Here is a 17565-nt window from a genome sequence, read left to right as displayed (position 1 = left end):
CTTATTTCTATAGAATACACATTCATGAAAACCTAGGGTGATGTTAAAGGAATTAGCTTTATTTGGAAAAAGCAAAACTGACTGTAACTTGTCATTTTAGGAGGCTGAAGAGACTTAGAAAGCAGATCCTAGCAAGGTAAGAGGGAATCCAGACCCATTAGAGGCCCCTAATTCAAATGTTAGTCATACACACCAGACAGAAATGCAGGCATCAGCAGAGCAGCTCTGTGAGTAATCCATCACCCTCCTAAAGCTGGGAGCCCCTTGAAGATAGAGACTGTTCGATACTCCCCTCTGGACCACAGTGCACGGGATGTAAGAAGTGCTCACTAACTGCTTGCTGGGAGAATCAACAATGCCTCGTTCACATGCTTATGGGCACATACACACATACATGTATGTAGACAGAATCCCAGTGAAGACAGTCTCAGAATTAAGCCCCTTTTCTAAACCTTTTTCCCCCAAAACTATTATTTTAACTAGGGTAACACTGTTCAAAATACAATGTCTTTTTCTCTTTTGCATGTCCTTATGTGTATTTAACCTCCTCCCTACTCTATCAGAAGCATCTACTTGCCTCAGGGAAGTTCAGGACAGTTGTAGCAGCAGGCATAGAGAAAGTGTTCACATTTAGCTGTTGACATCCTGGGTAGGACTTTTTTTAGTGTTCAGCTTGAATTCTCGACACATTCTTGTGGGAATCAACACATCAAGATCCAAAATGCGTGGACCTGACCATGGAGATCACTTTAAAACAGAGGTAAATAGTACTCAAGATGTCACATTAGGGAGATCCTTGCTACAAGAGAAGGAGAGGAAGCCCTTTTCCTCAAGTATCAGGGGAATGTGCCAAAAATCCAGTCTAGGAGATCAGACACCAGGGTCTCAGCTTCCTCCCATATGCCACTTCAAGGCCCAACCAGAGTTTGGGGGTGAAGGAGGCAGCTTTAGAATATAACACCTCAACAGGTGTGAAGGCACCTGAGAACCCTCAGGCCACTCCTGAAGTGGCTGCAGGCCTCTAGGATAACAGCTGTCATTCAGTCCCGTACCCTGATCCACATGGTGTGATGGCAAGAAACAGCACTGGCCTAGTGGGTATATAGTTAGACAAGCCAGGCATAGAGGTTCTGACTTTTCACAGCTGGCACTGAGTGAGCTGGGGATCTGCATATTTCTTCATTCCCTGATGATGGAACTCAGAGATGCTCAGAGAGCCAGTGACCTGAGCAGGCAGAGCCCTGGGGTCGGGACTAGGAGGCTGCCATGCACAGGGACTTTGACCCCACAAACAGTCAGGACATGATTGCTACTGCTTGGTAGCAATATCAGACAATATCCCAGCAAGAAAACACAAGTACAGGGATCAGATCAGACCAGTCCCGCCCCTATGAGGCAAAGACCAGGGGAATCCAACCATCATACCATGACTCCAAGTACCCCTCTCCCCCTACCCCCGCCACTATCACAAGTTCACAGGGGCACCTCTACAGACCCAGATCAAGAGAAGTGGGAAAATAGGAGAAAACCCAAGTGAATGGGAAATTAACCTGTAAGAAACAGTCGTCTAAAAACACATGACATACTACAAACTAGCCAAGTTGAGGTGGGGGGAGATCAGCTGCACATTAGGAAATTTTAAAGCTACATTTTCTGTGCACATTTGGGTGATAAGGAATGTGCAACTGAGCTGCAGTGTCACCCGTCAGAGAAAAGCCCAGTCATTCTGGGCAGTTAGATGAGCCACTCTTCCACTCAGACACACATGTCTCTTTTCCAAAAGCAAATGGAACACATCATGAAACGTTTCACTCCAGCCCTGGTGCAGCCAATTCCCTACCAGACGTGAAAAAATGTACAGTCCTCAGGAGGTACAGCTGTCACTGCCATCCAAGTCCCCTGGCTCAGCTTTCAACCACACTCAAAACCAAGGGAGACCCCAGAGAAAGGCAGCAGAAAAAACCCCTTTTCATTGACTCAGCAATTTCATTTGTCCAGAGTATTTTCCTTCTGTTATCTCGCTTTATCTCATATGCTCCTATGATGTATGGCAGGGCAAGTATGTTTACCTCTCTCTTCAGATGAGGAAAGACAGGTCCCATCTGTAAAAACAGACATTTTAACTGGCTTGGCGAAGTCACAGGGATAATTAGTTGCGGGTAGAATTGGAAACCGAGGTCTCCTGAATCACATCCTTGGATTCTTCTAGCCAAACACAAACTATGGCTTTTGCACACACAACCTAAAGCACTTCCATACCTGTGGTATTGGAATTAACTTTCACTCAAACCCACAAAACACATGTGGCCTTTTTTTTTGGCTAATTGTGACTGCAAATCTGGCTCCTAAGTCACTTAAAGGCATACAGCAAAAGAAGCCAAGAATGGCCTCTACCATTTATTTAAATGTCATTAATAAAAGCGTCAGTGAACACTGCACAGAAAGTTAGCCTCCAGAGAACAGGACTGGCTGCTCTCCCTCCTTCCTGAGAATAAAAGCAGACGAAGCATCCTGATCCTGTGGTTGTCCTGCCGTCACCTCTGAAAGAGATTAAATAATGGGTGATGCTCTTGCTACTCTTTGGACCAAATAATGTTCCAGAACAAACACTCGTCCTCAGAAAAGATGGGTTATAAATGTCCACCATTAAGAGAATGGTTAAACAAAATGGGGCATATCCACACAACAGAATGTGACACAACTCTCCAAACAAATGAGGTAGAACATATGCACTGACATGGAAAAATGTCCACAATTACAAAGTGATAAAAACAAATTGCAGAATAAAAGGGATAGCATAATTCTCTTTTTTGTCAAAATATGAAAGAAAGCTACGCATTTGTGATAAATACATACTTGCATGTGTAACAGGTACCTATGTCAGTCGAATTTATCTTATCATCAGGGGAAAGGAGGGAGAAAGAGCATTCACTTTTAAACATCCTGAAACCATCCTGTACTTTCCTTTTGTGTGACTATTTCTTACAACAGTATCAATGCCTTTACTCCTCCAGACAAGGGACACATCCTCTGTTTTCTTTCATTACCCCATATAAAGAGTATTAGCTTATGAATGTCTCACTTTGCTCAATAGATACATGTATACTGATATATCATACATTTAAACTAACAGGGAAATGGCTTCATTTAGGAAAAAGTCTAAATGTCTAAATAAATGCTCTATGAAAGTATATTGGAAACCAAATCTCTCTAAACAAAACCTTGTTTACCACCTACTTAAATTATCTTTTAACTTATAGACAATAAACACATATGAAATGAATCAACAAATGAGTGAAATTCCCTTTCTAATTGGCTACCAATGAGCCATTTTTCCCTGTATCAATCTTCTCCTAACCCCAAAGGACTATAAACTCTTCAGAGACAAGGACCATTTGTTACTCACCTTTAGTAACTCCTTTAGTACCTGGCATAATACTGGGCACATCGTAGACACTCAGTCAATATTGTTTAGTTGATCCATTTGAATGTTTGAACTTCCCTATGTGGATATGAAATTAAAAGAGGGTTGCTCCTTGGAAGAAAAGCTATGATCAACTTAGACAGCATTTTAAAAAGCAGAGATGCTGCTTTGCTGACAAAGGTCCATATAGTCAAAGCTACGGTTTTTCCAGTAGTCACGTATGGATGTGAGTTGGACCATAAAGAAGGCTGAGCTTTTGAACTGTGGTGTTGGAGAAGACTCTTGAGAATCCCCTGGACTGCAAGGAGATCAAACCAGTCAATCCTAAAGGAAATCAACCCTGAATGTTCATTGGAAAGACTGATACTGAAGCTCCAATACTTTGGCTACCTGATATGAAGAGCTGCCTCACTAGAAAAGACCCTCATGCTGGGAAAGATTGAGGGCAGGAGGAGAAGGGGACAACAGAGGATGAGATGGTTGGATGGCATCACCGAGTCAATGGATATGAATTTGAGCAAGCTCCGGGAGATGGTGAAGGACAGGGAAGCCTGGGGTGCTGTAGTCCATGGAGTCACAAAGAGCTGGACATGACTGAGCAACTGAATGACAACAACAATGTGTATTTTTGCAAAAGAAGGGTGCTTCGTTAGTTTTCCAGTGCCTATGGGATATTTGTAAGCAAGCAATAAAAGATCCCCTCTAATTAATCCAGGATAAACAACAAATGTTTGCTATATTTTACAATAAATATTGATTTCATAGGTCTTGTTGTTTAAGGTAGAATTGCCTGTCTACACAAAACAGATTCATTTCCTTAGCACAATGTTTCATTATAAAACTCCCAAATGACCTGCACACCAATAAATAGCTCTTATAAAAAGAAAAAAATTCAAGCCAACAAATACTAATCAAGCAAGTATATGCAAGGCACTATGTTAATGGTGAGAAGAAGACAGACAAGTCCAAAGCAAAAGGTAGAGCCTACTTGGGGAAACCAGACATGACAATTTTCCAAGGTGGGGCTTCCAAAACGTCTTGGAGTCATCGATGTTGAGTAAAGTTCTGGAAAGAAACTAATGTCCAAACAAGTCTAGTGTACAGCTCACCTCCACCTTGGACATCTCATCCAAGTCACCAGATAAGGACTCAAGAATCCCCTGTTTTCACCTCTACTCTAGAGGCTCCAGGGCTGAGCGAGATGCAGGAGTCTGCACACCTAGCTCACTCTGAATTCAACTGGACAGATCATTCTTTAAAGCAATTCTCCCCCATTCTCCAGAGAATGGATCCAATCCATCTCCTCTCTTTACGGGATCTCAGCACCCCGCAGTCCTTCAGAGGATCTTGGATTCCATTCACAGAGAACAATGAAGTCAGTCTTCTTAATAGCTTAATAAGGACTTTACCATCTGACCTAAACATCTGACCTGAAAACCTCCTGGTCTTTTCCCCACAGCCACAGAGGAAGAGGTGTCCCTCCATCCCGGAGATAACCTCTTTGCCTGGGAACCTCATCCTTTCCTGACTTCTGAAGAAGGTAGTGCCCACTCTGATACCCTATCCACACACATACCACTTTCTATCACCTTCAGTGTCTACCACTATTTCCTCCCGTGATTTTTTTCTCAAACACTGAAAGATTTTTCTCTCTCTTTAAAGCAAACAAACAAAATTTCACCGAACCTGATAACTTTTTAAAAAACTTACTGAAGTACAATTTGCATGCATAAAATTCCATATATAAGTCTATAACTCACTGAAAGCTCACAAACAGATCACACCATACCTATGACCAAGAAACAAGACAACCAGTACTCCCTAAATGCCCCTTCAGTTACCATTGCATTATTTTCCTTACTTTTATTAGCAAACCTCTTCAACAGTGGTCTATCTTCATTTTTACCATCTCTTCAGCTATTTCAGAATAAGCATCCCCTGTTCCATGAATCCTCCCCACAGCCATGCAGATGAGGCTGTTGATCCTTCCTCTCTGTTCTCAGTGTACAGCATGCGATCCTTTGTTTATGTGTCAGGCAACTCCACCAGACAGTCACCCTCCATGTCAGAAAGATGATTTCTAACTTGCTGGTATGGCCTCAGCCTGGCACTTAATTAGGTTCATGGCTGGTGTTTGACACTTGAATATGAATGAATGCAAGAATGAATGAAAAGATCCACTCACTGAAATCTAGTGTTTGCTGAAACTGATCAGTCCCCGTCCAGTTCTCATCAAAAGTAATCATGATATTTAGCTGTCAAAATGCAATGGCTAGGATCATGAAGAATGACTAGAAAATTATACCATTCCAATCACTGCTTAAGCATTCTCTTTATATCCAAATATTTGAGCCCATTATGTGCCAATGGCCTGGGGTACAGAGACAACATTTTGCATCCACACTACAAATGGAAGCTGTGACATCACTCCCAATGGCACTCTGTCTTTCCATGGCCATAGACCCAACATGGAGTCCTGCCAATCTTTCCCCTTAACTGCTCCTGAAGATACTCCCCCCTCTTCCCACAATCTCCTTTCCAGGAGAGTTAACAAGTCAGAGACAGGAATCCCCCAGGAGCCCCAGACCCCTCCCCCTAGCCCCCTTTTGTCACATCCAATTTACCATCTGCCATTCTCCTGGGTCTCTCTCTAGGTCCACTGTCCAGCTGCCAACTGAACACTGTGCTTCCCCACCCCCATACCCCATAGATGCCCATTGTCCCTGGGCTGCAGGGCAAGAGTATAGCCACATTCCCAGTCCCTGCCTGCCATGCCCTGGAATAACTAACTGCAAGCTTAAAAATCACGTCCCTACCTATGTGGAAAGAAGGAAGGAAAGGAGAGAAGGAGGGAAGGGGAGAAGGAGACGGGAAAGGAGGGAGCAAAGATGGGAGGGTATCACAGGGGAGGGGAAGGGAGAGGAAGAAGCGACTGCAGCATAATTTGGAAATTCTAACCAGTAATATGATATTATATGCAATATAGTCTTACTAGTAATATATATGGTCATATTCTATTATATATAGTCATATTCTATTACCAGAAGTATGATCCCATTTCTATTACTAATTACAATATGAAGATAACTATCACAATCTATAGCTACAAAATCAAGTGATCCTGATAGGTAAGGTTTGTTTATTTTTTACCCATTTTACACATAAGGAAACTGAATCTCAGGAAGGCTGTACCCTGTACAAGACACACAGTAAGTTCCTGTTCTAAGACTCTGATTCTGAAACTGAGCCACACCTAAGGAAATTTCCACCTCCTCCTACTCCAGGGAATAGAAACCCAGTACCCCAGAGCCCACCTTTTGGTAATAGGATCCACAGGATCCCCTGGATTCCTACTCCGTCCCCTAGAGGGCCACATAACACGCCTCTCTAAACGACAGTTCTTGGGTCTGCCTCCAAATGAGAGCTGAAAGGAGGGCTTTGGGGCCAAAGGAATGGGTGTGCTCCCTGGCATTGTCCTCTGGTGTGAAGCGTTCCTCTTCATGGAGAATGGGCAAGAGGCTCCTCCATGACCCCTGTCTGCTTCCTCTTTGTTTGAGAGCCTGAGAAGGCAATGGCGACCCACTCCAGTACTCTTGCCTGGAAAATCGCATGGGCGGAGGAACCTGGTAGGCTGCAGTCCATGGGGTCGCTGAGTCGGACACGACTGAGCGATTTCACTTTCACTTTTCACTTTCATGCACTGGAGAAGGAAATGGCAACCCACTCCAGTACTCTTGCCTGGAGAATCCTAGGGATGGGGGAGCCTGGTGGGCTGCCGTCTATGGGGTCGTGCAGAGTCGGACACGACTGAAGCGACTCAGCAGCAGAGGCATTAAGGAAACGGAAAATTCAGAACAGGTCAGTCCCTGACAGAGAGAGCACCTGATGGCCAGGAATGAGCCCTCCTCAGGAAGCTGCCCCAATAACTTCTTGCCTGATTCCTCCTCTTCTGTCCTCTCCTCATTCATTCTCCACCACCACCCCCCGACCACCCCCCCCACTCCCCACTCCCCCGACAACTTCCCTTTCTGACTCACACTCTGTAGGAAGTGATTCTACAGACCCCTCTAGAGCCTGGAGCAGATCCCACCTCAACCTGCAGAAGAAAGCCACAAGTACTTCTAAAAGGATTGCTATTTTGGGACCTCTCTTTCTAACTTCTCTGCCCAAGGAACCTTTTAGAGCCACGCCAACCCAGCTCACCCACTTCACAGCTGCCCTCAGCTTGCACTATCCACCCCAAGCACAGGACCACAAGCCCCTGATCCCCCAAGCCAGGTGATGCTCTCTCTGTTGGGGTTATTGACCAAGCACATGATGCCCTCATCTGAGCTGCTGGCCAGCTGGCTGCTTGACTGAGGTCTGCCTTCCCCCAGTCTCCTCCTCTGGCCCGAGGCTCACCCCCAGCTACCCTGGAGATCCACCCCAACGTGCTCATCCAGGATCTTCTTCCTTCAACTGCTCCTCTTTTCCAAATATTCATTCCCTTCCCCAAGCCTGCCTTCCCCCTCCTCCCCACTCCTAGGTATTCACAGATCTTCTCTACCTAAAAAAAGCCTCCCCTCAACTCTGCTACCCATCTCCAACTACTTTATTATTTTTAACCTTCCCTTCACAGCCAAACTTTTCCAAAGAGTCATCTATATGCACTCCCACCACTTCCTCCCCATCCACTCAACTCCCTATTCCCCTTGAAATTTGAATTCCACCTCCCATACACAAGTGAATGTTATTTCAAAGGTTACCAGTGATCTCCCAGTTTCCAGAACCCAGAAGGTTTGTTCAGTCCCCTCTCCCTCAGCCTCTCTGCAGCACTAGATCCTGTTGATGGCCGGACTGTTTCCAAGCCCTGCTCTTTCCTGGTTCTCCTCCAGCCTTTCACTTGGGTCTACAGCTCTGTCCTTGGCCCTCTGCCCTTAAGTCTGTATACACTTTTCATTTATTATCTCATCTATTCTGATAGCTCCAGCCACAACTTCTTACGGATATCTCCCAAATCTATATTTCCGTCTCTGGCCTCCCTCCAAAGCTCCAGACTCCCTCCGCTATCCGCCTACTGAATCAACACCTCCCTAAGCTATTTCACTGACACCTGAAAAGCAACATGTCCTAAAGAAAGTTCCCAAATCCTCCCTCTCCTCTGCCTCCCCACAGCTGCTCCTCCTCTTCCCGAACTCCTGATTTTCATTTAGGGTACTTCCATCCTCCCCGTTACCCAACTAAGCTTTGAAGTCATCTTTGAGACCTGCCTCTTCCTTAACACCTCTACATCCAAGTTACCAAGTCCTATAGACATTACCTCCATAAGTTTCCTCATAGCCACCCTGCCTCCCCATTTCAACTCTGCCATCTCAAGTTCAGACCCTCCTAACCTTTCACAGTGGTCTCCCAGTCCAGCTGTGGCTACCAGTTCCTCCCCTGTTGCAACTGACCCTCTGCAGGGCAGCCAGATTTATCTTCCTGATGACATCAGCACCCCAGTCAGAAACTTGCAGTGGTTCCTGAAAGCAAACTGAAGAAAGACCATACTCTTTGGCCTGTCACTCAAAGCCCGTGGTTATCTAAGAGTCCAGTAAATGTTTAATAAATGAAGCAATCAATCAACTTGATCCCCATCCCCTTCTAACTTTGCTCTCCCACTGATCCTCCACCTGAATCCTCTGAGTCATATAAACTAGACCACTGACTGTCCCCAGATATGCCATGGATGGTTGCACCTTTTTTTTAACAGTTTGAACACTGTCTTCTCCATCTAAAGTCTACCCATCCTTCAAATCTCAAGAAGTAACTACTTCCTCGAGGACACGGTTCATTTGCCACTTTTCACTTGTTTATCCCTCATATCTGTGTTTTCTAGCTAATATCCAGCTCTCTTCTAATAAAGCCATGGGACAGAAGGGGAGGAGATGAAGCTAATTCTCCAACGGTTTCTTCTTTACTTCTTTGTAATAATTCCTCTGTCCTCCCAGCTAATTCTCTCTGTTCCCTCACTCAACAGCAGACACAATTTCAAGTAGCTCTATTGATCCAACAGCCCTGTGGCTGTCAATCATTTCCTAGTTATTCTGCTGCCAGTCATTCACACTCAAAGGAGTGGCAGGAGGAGTCTGAACAGCATGCAGACAGAGCAGGAGCAGGAACAGACTGCTTCACTGCACCCACCTGAGGCTCAGTGGAAGCAAGACCCCCATTCTTGCTGGGCTTCTCTAGATGGTATGGGGCCATGTGGCCCAAGGCCTGAGGGACTGGCATTTTTATACTTTGGTGGAGGAGAAGAAGTGCCTTGATTTGTTGCAAGGAGGGTGCCCCATCCAGTTCCCATGGGAAACCAAACTGAGAAGGATTGGAAAAGGTCCCGTGGAGGTCAAGTTTAATAAAAGAATACTTGCCAGAAGGGGTACTTAGGGTAATACAATGTTCAATTTGGAAAGAACTACCTACATAAATTTGGAGAGAATTGTACAACTTATAAAGACCTTTCACATACAGTGCCTTATTTGAGTCTTTCAACAACCCTATAAGGGAACTGGAGTGGGGGCAGGCATCATCCTCATCTTACACTCTAGGTGCTACTCGCTCGCCCAAGTCATCCAGATAAGTAGAGAGCAATGGGGAGGGTTCACCTCCTTCTCTCTTAGCTGACCTTCTCAGCCTCTTTCACAGGCTTTTTCTCCCTTTCCCATCCCTTAACTTCAAGTGCTCCCTGAGGGGGGTATTATAATTATATCCATTTTCCTTCCTGCTCTATATTCTTTCTTGCAATGATTTTATACACTCCCAGAGCACAGCACATGGCTGCACTAGGCGCTCGATAAATATTTGTCAAACAAATGATGAAATGAATGAAAGAAAAAGAGCCAAGGCCCAGACTCTAGCCTTCTGATTCCACCCAGGCTCCTGCACACCACTGTGATGCCTCTCCAGCACCCCTTCACTTCATGTCAAAGGCCCTGCGTGGTCCCCCTTCAGGAGAGTCCCTCAGCCTCTGTGCCATCACATTCACTTAATAATGAAAACAACAGCTAAGGACACCTAGGATTTCTTGTGTTCCTAATGTGGGTCAGAAACCACCAGATGCTATTTACATGTTTTTCCTATTTAATTCTCTCAACCTGTGAAATAAGCATTCTTGGTCCCATTTTGCAGAAGACTGAGGATGACATAGATTATTTAATTTATTCAATATTCCACCCCTGATTAGTGCTGAGCCTCTCTGATCCAAAACCCATGATCATCTAGCTTCTTGGCCTTAGCACCACTGACAATTGGAAGCTGGAGAATTTTTTATTGTCCTATGCATTATAAGATGTTCAGCAGTATTCTAGACTTCTACCCAAAAATTCCAGTTGCCACCCCCTCCCTGAGTTATGGCAACCAAAAAACGTCTCCAGACACCGTCAAATATTTCTTGGAGGACAAAACTGCCTCCATTTGAGAGCCACTAAACTAAACCCTACTGCCTACCTCCAAAAGTGAACTACCAAGTTCCAGAACCAGAAAGAACTGGAAAAGTAAAAGCGTTCATTCTTCAACAGCTAAAAAGGACCTCTAGTTCACCTATTCTGGTGTTTTACTGACATTGACAATTGGGAAGATTTGTTTCGCTTCTCAACTAATTTCTTTCTGCAGCTTCAGTTTATTCCAACATTTCTTCCATACCCCAAGGGATTATCAAATACAACTGGATAGAATGTACCAATAATTGAGTTATTGATGATTGCTGGCACAAGGATAAAGCAAAGCCTCCCAAATCTTATGGAAGTGTGCATAGATGTTATATGTCCTAAAATATATTAAAGTAGAAATAACCAATATAAATACAATATTAAAAATATTAACAACATTCCCTTTTCAGAGCAACAAAGTCCTCTCAATACTCCATCAGAAGTTCTTGAGAAATGGCATGATCAAAAGCCCAAATCATGATGGGTGGAAGTGAAGGAGAATCAAGAAGGAATGGTAAATATTAAATTAAGCATCATGTTTACATTCTGCAGCAAACACAACATCAAAAAGGGATGTTTTTCTTTGCTGCAGAAGAGCACTCAGAAGCTAAGAGACTCCACCCCTTGCGGGTGCCTGACTATGCAGAGACAGGATGATGATATTTACCCAAAAAACTGCACACCAACATAGGATGTTATTCCAAAATGTCCCTTGTCTATGATCTGGACCTTACAATGTCCAGTTCTCTAGGTGGCATGGGGTTTTTATTTGAGAGAAAAATTGAAAGAGTAGTCAATAAACACCAATATATCACCACCTTAGATTCAGCAACTGCTTATATTTTGCTGTGTTTGCTTTACCTATATCAGAGGGAGATGGCTTGTTTTGGTTTGGTTTTGGTGACTCATAAACTTTTTAAAAGATCTTTTAAAGAACAAATCATTTAATTACGCGAAAAGGCTAAAAACAATATAATACCTCTGATGAAGTGAGAAAATGAGTATAGACAAGTGAGTGTTGTAGGAATTCCGGGGGGAAGAGTTGCTCTTGTGGGCTGTGAAAGCTTCCAGAAGAATGTGGTGCTCAAGTTTTGAAGAATGAGTTGCATTTGTAGAGCAGGGGTGAGGAAACATGAGTCAAACTGCCCTTGGACACTGAGAAGAGCAGCCTGGCTAAAGCTGAGGTATGAAAGACAAACTTGACCCTAAAGACTGTAGAGGGTCACTGTAGGTTCATAAACCAGGTGTGATGGAAGTACTGCAACCTACTTTAGGAAGTGCAATCTGTCACAGACGCCAATTTGGAGTGGGGGTGAGAGAGCCAATTCCAACGGGCAAGAATAAAGGCTACTGAAAGAGTCCATGGCACCATAATGGGTCTCCTGGCATAGGGCAGAAGCCCTGAGAATGAAGAGCATGGGCTCACTATGAAAGATAATTCAACAGAGATAGTTAGAAGAGAGACTCCTCAGAGACAAGGTGTTAAATATCAACCCTAGGAAAGGGAAAATACCAGTAATAGCAATAAAGAAGACAAGAGGAGAAGCTAGTTTAGGGACTTGGAAAGACAGAGTTGAGTGTGAGGCTGACCGAAGTCCAAGTAATAGCAAACAATCCAATTAAAAATGTCTTGACTCACAAGACCAAAGCTCAACAGAAATATATATTTCCACATCAATTTCATTAAATTTATCCTCTGATTGTTTTTCCTTTGAGTCCTAAAGAAAGACGTTTCTCCTCAGTTCACCAAAGCCAAGATTTTACTTTTACTAGGGAACCTCCTCTGTCTCATCTCTTCAGATATCTAACTCAATCAATCTAGCATCTTCAGTTCTTCCTGCCCAGAAGCTCCCTCCCTTCCACATCTAACGCTGTTCTGACTCTCCAACAAAAAAAATGAAAACTCTTTTTCTTGATGCTAATATCCTGTCTGACTAGCACCCAAATTCTTTTTGCTTTCACCAGTAAACTCCTACCCACCCCAAATGCCTACCCCGGAATGCCTCTTCTAATACTGTGCTCCCAAGAGCTCACAGTGGCCTTCTTTTTATCACATCCAGTGACACTTACCTGGCATTCCTCTTGTTCAACCTGTCTGCAGCCTGTCATCACATCAGAACCCACGCTGACTCCCTGGGGTCTCTAGGATCAAGTCTCCTTTGCTGCCACTTTCTATACAAGGGTTTCTCCCCCAAATTCTAACTTTAGCCCTCTCCTCTTCCCTCCACCCCCTCCCTCTGAGAGCTGATGCATTCACAAGCCTCAGCTGCAGCAAGCCTCGATGCAGAAGGCTTCCAAGACCAGCCCTAATCTCCTGCCTGTGCCCCTGTCTGGAGTCCCATTTCTCCCACAAACTGATTCCACCTGTATGCTCCTCAATTAACCTGAATTTTCCACACCCAAAGCGAACAGCATTATCTGCCCGGCAAAACCCAGCTCCTGTCCTCAACCAGAGTGCATCAATCAAGACAATGTTGGTCCTCTATCCTTTCAACCCAGTTACTCCCATTTTCTTGCGGACTTAATTTTCTTTCCCTCCTACAACAAGTTTGTCAATAAATTCCCATATTTATGCCTTTGACAATGCCTTTTTCTCCAAGTGGTCCCTGAGTCCCCATTCTTTCTGCCACTAACCCAGCCATGCCCTTCTCCCTCAGTTCTGGGTCACTTTTGCATTTGGATTCTTTCTCTCTCTTATCAACTCTATCATATGACCCCCCAGATAAACCTTTCCAAATATCACCTTCTTCAGGATGTGCCCTTGATCAAGAACCTAAAATGACTCCCTACCAATCTTGAATCAAATCCAATCTCCTCTCTCTTGGGCTTCCAAGACTCTCCCTATCTGGTCTTGTCCTACTTAACAAACTCTGTTTCCCATTCCTCCATTCCCTACACTTTCTGATCCATCTTCCCAGCATCCTCAATGTCAATGCCTCAACCTCCCTGAGATTTTGTCCATGATTCTCCTCCTACCCTCCATCTCTCCTTCATAGGGTACCCTCAGTCCCTCTCCTCTGTAGTTCTGCCAACTTTTTATCTTAGAGTACCATAATGTTCAGCAGTTAATTAATCTCTAATTGAGCAGTAATTGTAATCTTCTTTTAAAAGCTCTTGGAGGAGAGAGACCACGTTGAATGTTTCTATCCCACAGCACCCTGGACAGCAGAAGGTTCCTTAGTAGGAGCTGAAAAGTCCTTGTTGGTTTTCTGTTCCCAATTCTGAGTTTCTATATTTCCCCTCCTCTGCCTCATAACCATGATCAATAAAATTATTGTGACATACTTTCCCAGGCTTGGGTCAAAGAGTTCCCAGAAAGACAGTACAGAATACACCAGTCTGTAAGACTGGGGTGTGGGGTGTGTGTGCTTCTCTCTGTGTGTCTATCTATCCATGTATATGTACGGATATAGGATTTAGAAAATGTAGCTTAATCCATGATCAAAAGAACTTAAGTACCAAAATAATCAGAAGAGGACAAGGAACCAAAATGACAGAATTAGCTGAAACATGCCTAATTAGAGGCAGAGTATGCCAGAATTTTGACAAAGCAATTGCCAGTCTGGTCTTTGTGTGAGCAAAATTTTCCACCAGAAAGTAGGGGGTAACCCTGGCCCCAGGGACTTTGAAAATGTGCTTGAAGCTTTCTCAGTGCTTCGACTAAATAAATTTATAATCTGTCCAACCTACCAGGTGTAGAGCACTATATCCCATAAAGATTAGGGGATCAGAAAGGAGACACTTAAGAAATATGGTCTTTTCCAGGTTTAAGAATCCCCAGGCTAGAGATTGGAAGGGAGTAAGATCAGAAAGCAGAGCACAGAGGGCCACTCAGATGGGTGGTGGTCCTAGACCCTACCACAGATAGCCTGCTTCCCCTCTTACAACTTGTTACACATTGTCAGTCATTTTCAGCCTTATCTGTTGTAGATTTCACCCTTCTCTGATTTGAAGAGCACATCAAACCTAGCCACCCGCGCCCCACCCCCATAAGGCTGCCCAAGGAGGAAAGAGAATACCCCCAGCAGGATTCCACAGGAGACAGCCCCCAGTCAGTTATTTACTCTGTGATTTTAGCCAGAGCTAGACAATGTAAGCCCCATGTTGTATTTTGAAAGGCCCTGGGAAAAGTAACACATTGGACCATTATAGGTCATTAACACCATTAACACTGTGTGAATTCATTTGTCAGAAATTAGCAAGCCTCCAGAAACTGAGATCTGCTCCAAGTGCCTGGGACAGAGAATGGACAGGAACTAGTGTTTGGATGGTAGAAAAAGGGAAGGAGGAATGGGTGCCAAAAGATAAAAGTAGGTCCAGAAAGGGAAGGTAGGAAAGCTCATACTTCAAGAGTTTTCCCCAGAACTAAGGAAAGGCAGACTTTTGTGCCAGATGAGAGGCAGGAGTGGGGCAAGGTGGGGAGTCAGGGAAGACATCCTGGTGAATGTTTCCAGATATGACTTAATCTCTCTCCTAGACTATAAACTAAGGTTATAAACTCAGGTCAGGCACGTTTTTAGAATGTGAGTGTAAGGGGGCTGGGGGAGGCGCTGGGGGGCGGTGTATGTTAGAAACCACGACTGGGTAAAAGGACAAGGAGACAAGGCTGAGCCCTGAGAAGCAGGGTAGGATAACAGGGGCTCTTTCTGTTTTCTCCAGGCTCTGGCATCAGCTCCTGTCCTCCATCTCTTTACTCTTCAGACCAACTAGAAAATGAACATATGGGTCGACCGACTCTTGACTTCTAAAGCCACAGGTCTCCGCAACAAAGCACCCCACCCCTTCCCCTCAGATGACCTCCAGGGCAGGGCAATGAGGTTAGGAAACAGATGGGTGTGCACGGAGCCTCCACAGCTAACCTGCTCCTTGACCCCACCAATTCATGCGCTTTAATCCAATTTACAGAAAGAGGGGGTCCCCATAACTTACTGGACTCTTTGGGACAAAGATTCCATTCAAAATGGTTCCAGATATGGAAGATGGGGAGCTCTACCTACCGAGTTGGTGGAAGCCACAGGTAAAGAGGAGATGGAGAAACCCTGGTTATCAGAGAAACAGGGCCACAGGTGGTGGGAGAGGAGAGTGGTCGGCATCTGCTCTGGGAAAGGGGCTGTGCAGCCAAGGAACCTGCGACTCAGACCCAGGACTGGGTGGTGGCGGGGGCAAAGAACAACCGTGAAAGCAGGTCTGGCGGGGGAGCTCTACATACCACAGGCAAGCAAAGATTCAGTGGGTGTGTATGAGGGGGACGCTAACTCACACGTCCAGAATGAGTGATTTTTATGAAAAGCTCCTGCGTTCCCATCACTGGAGAAGAGGAGAACAAGGACGAGGTCCCAGGCGCCCACCGCCCTCCCAGCCGAGTCCGCCTCTGAAGTCTGAGACGCCCGGCTCCTCACACGCATCAGGCTCCGCGGTCCACCGTCCGCCCCGCTCCTGACTGTCAGGCTGCAGCCTGCGCGACTCCCGATCCCTCTTTGCATATCAGGGCCCGGGGCCCCTGGCCCGGAGCAGGGGTGCGGGCGCGGGGCGGCCAGAGCCAGGCTGACAGGCGCTAGGGGGAGGGGGGAGCGAGGGAGGGGCGAGGGGAGCCGGGAGCGAGAGCGGCGCGCTGCAAAGTGATCCAACCTCGCCCCATCCCCGCGCTCCGGGAGAAGGCGGCCCACCGGGACCGCCTCCCGCCTCCCCACACAGACTCCCGCAAGTGGGGTGAACGCCGAGGGGCGCCAAGCTCCCAGCCCCCACCCCTATCCAAAACGCAACCAGCACTGCCATAACAACAAGAATCTGGGCAACTCCGGCCCGGACGACGAGAGGGACAGCACCCCCAACACGCCCGCCCCAGCAACAGTCTCGTTCCCCAAACTTGTCCGAGAAGCCGCGTCCAGGGCAGCAGCCCCCCACCCGCCCCACCCCCTCAAGCTCCCCGCGCCCTGTCCAGCTTACCTGTCCGGAAAAAGGCGTCCACGTCCGAGTCGGCGGCTCCTCCTTCCTCCGCTGCCCCCTCCGGGGGGTTCATGACTGGGGGAGGGCGTCCACAGGAAGCCGGGGGGCGGCCAAGCCCGGGGCCGAGGGCTGCTCTGTGGGCGGAGGGCGCTGGGCTGCGGACACCGGGCTTCGAGGGCGGCCGGCCGGGGCGGCTGGGCTGGGGCAGAGGACGCCGAGGCTCCCTCAGGCGGAGGCGCACGGCGGGCTGGGGGCGCCTGCCGCGGGCTCCCCCATGGTCCCCCTTCCCCGGGGGGCGCTGGCCGCCTGCGGTCTGCCCGGGCCGGGGTCCGAGCTGCTTGGGCGCCCGCTCTCCCTCAGCAGCGGCAGCTGGCTCTCCTTCTCGCCCGTCTGCCTGTCTCTATTGTTCAGCCCTGCTCGGCTCTCCTCTTTATTTTTCCTCCTCCCTCCCACCCTCCCTGTCTCTCTACCTCCTCCCTCCCTCGCTCTATCGCCCGCACGCTCTCAGCCTCCCTCCCTCGCACGCTCTCTGGCTCCCCCTCTGGCTCCCTCCGCCGCCGCCGCCGCCTCGCAGCTCCTCCCCCGGCTCCCGCTCCTCAGTCCCGGCCAACAATGCCCAGGGCAGCGCCGAGCTCAACTGAAGCTTCGGCCCGGGCCGGGGTTCGCCGCGGGCCCCCGGCGGCGCGGATGCCTCCCTCCCCCCCGCCTCCCCGCGCCGGCCTCTCCAAGGAGCCAAGCCCGGGCCCCGAG

General features: G+C 46.9%; 1 protein-coding gene and 1 long non-coding RNA gene across 17 annotated transcripts in view; both read right to left on the bottom strand.

Annotated features, from left to right (window-relative positions):
• Positions 1 to 17565, bottom strand: part of KALRN (kalirin RhoGEF kinase) — a 705208-nt gene that overhangs the window by 678326 nt on the left and 9317 nt on the right. For 15 of the 16 annotated variants that reach the window (XM_025281358.3, XM_025281444.3, XM_025281111.3 and 12 more), the window contains exon 1: positions 16816 to 17255. In XM_025281358.3, coding sequence (XP_025137143.1) covers positions 16816 to 16888 — 73 coding nt within the window. In that variant the 5' untranslated portion in view covers positions 16889 to 17255. Of the gene's footprint in view, positions 1 to 16815; positions 17256 to 17565 lie in introns of those variants that run through there. The other variant, XM_025281073.3, reaches the window with a different exon arrangement.
• On the bottom strand, positions 2385 to 3635 carry LOC123331266. The gene is made up of 2 exons (XR_006547884.1): positions 3407 to 3635; positions 2385 to 2540 (listed from the first exon to the last, which is right to left on the bottom strand). It is a non-coding gene; the product is annotated as an uncharacterized LOC123331266 (long non-coding RNA).

This window comes from Bubalus bubalis, chromosome 1 (genome assembly GCF_019923935.1).
Source record: "Bubalus bubalis isolate 160015118507 breed Murrah chromosome 1, NDDB_SH_1, whole genome shotgun sequence".
Classification (NCBI taxonomy): domain Eukaryota; kingdom Metazoa; phylum Chordata; class Mammalia; order Artiodactyla; family Bovidae; genus Bubalus; species Bubalus bubalis.
This window is presented reverse-complemented; position numbering and strand designations above follow the sequence as displayed.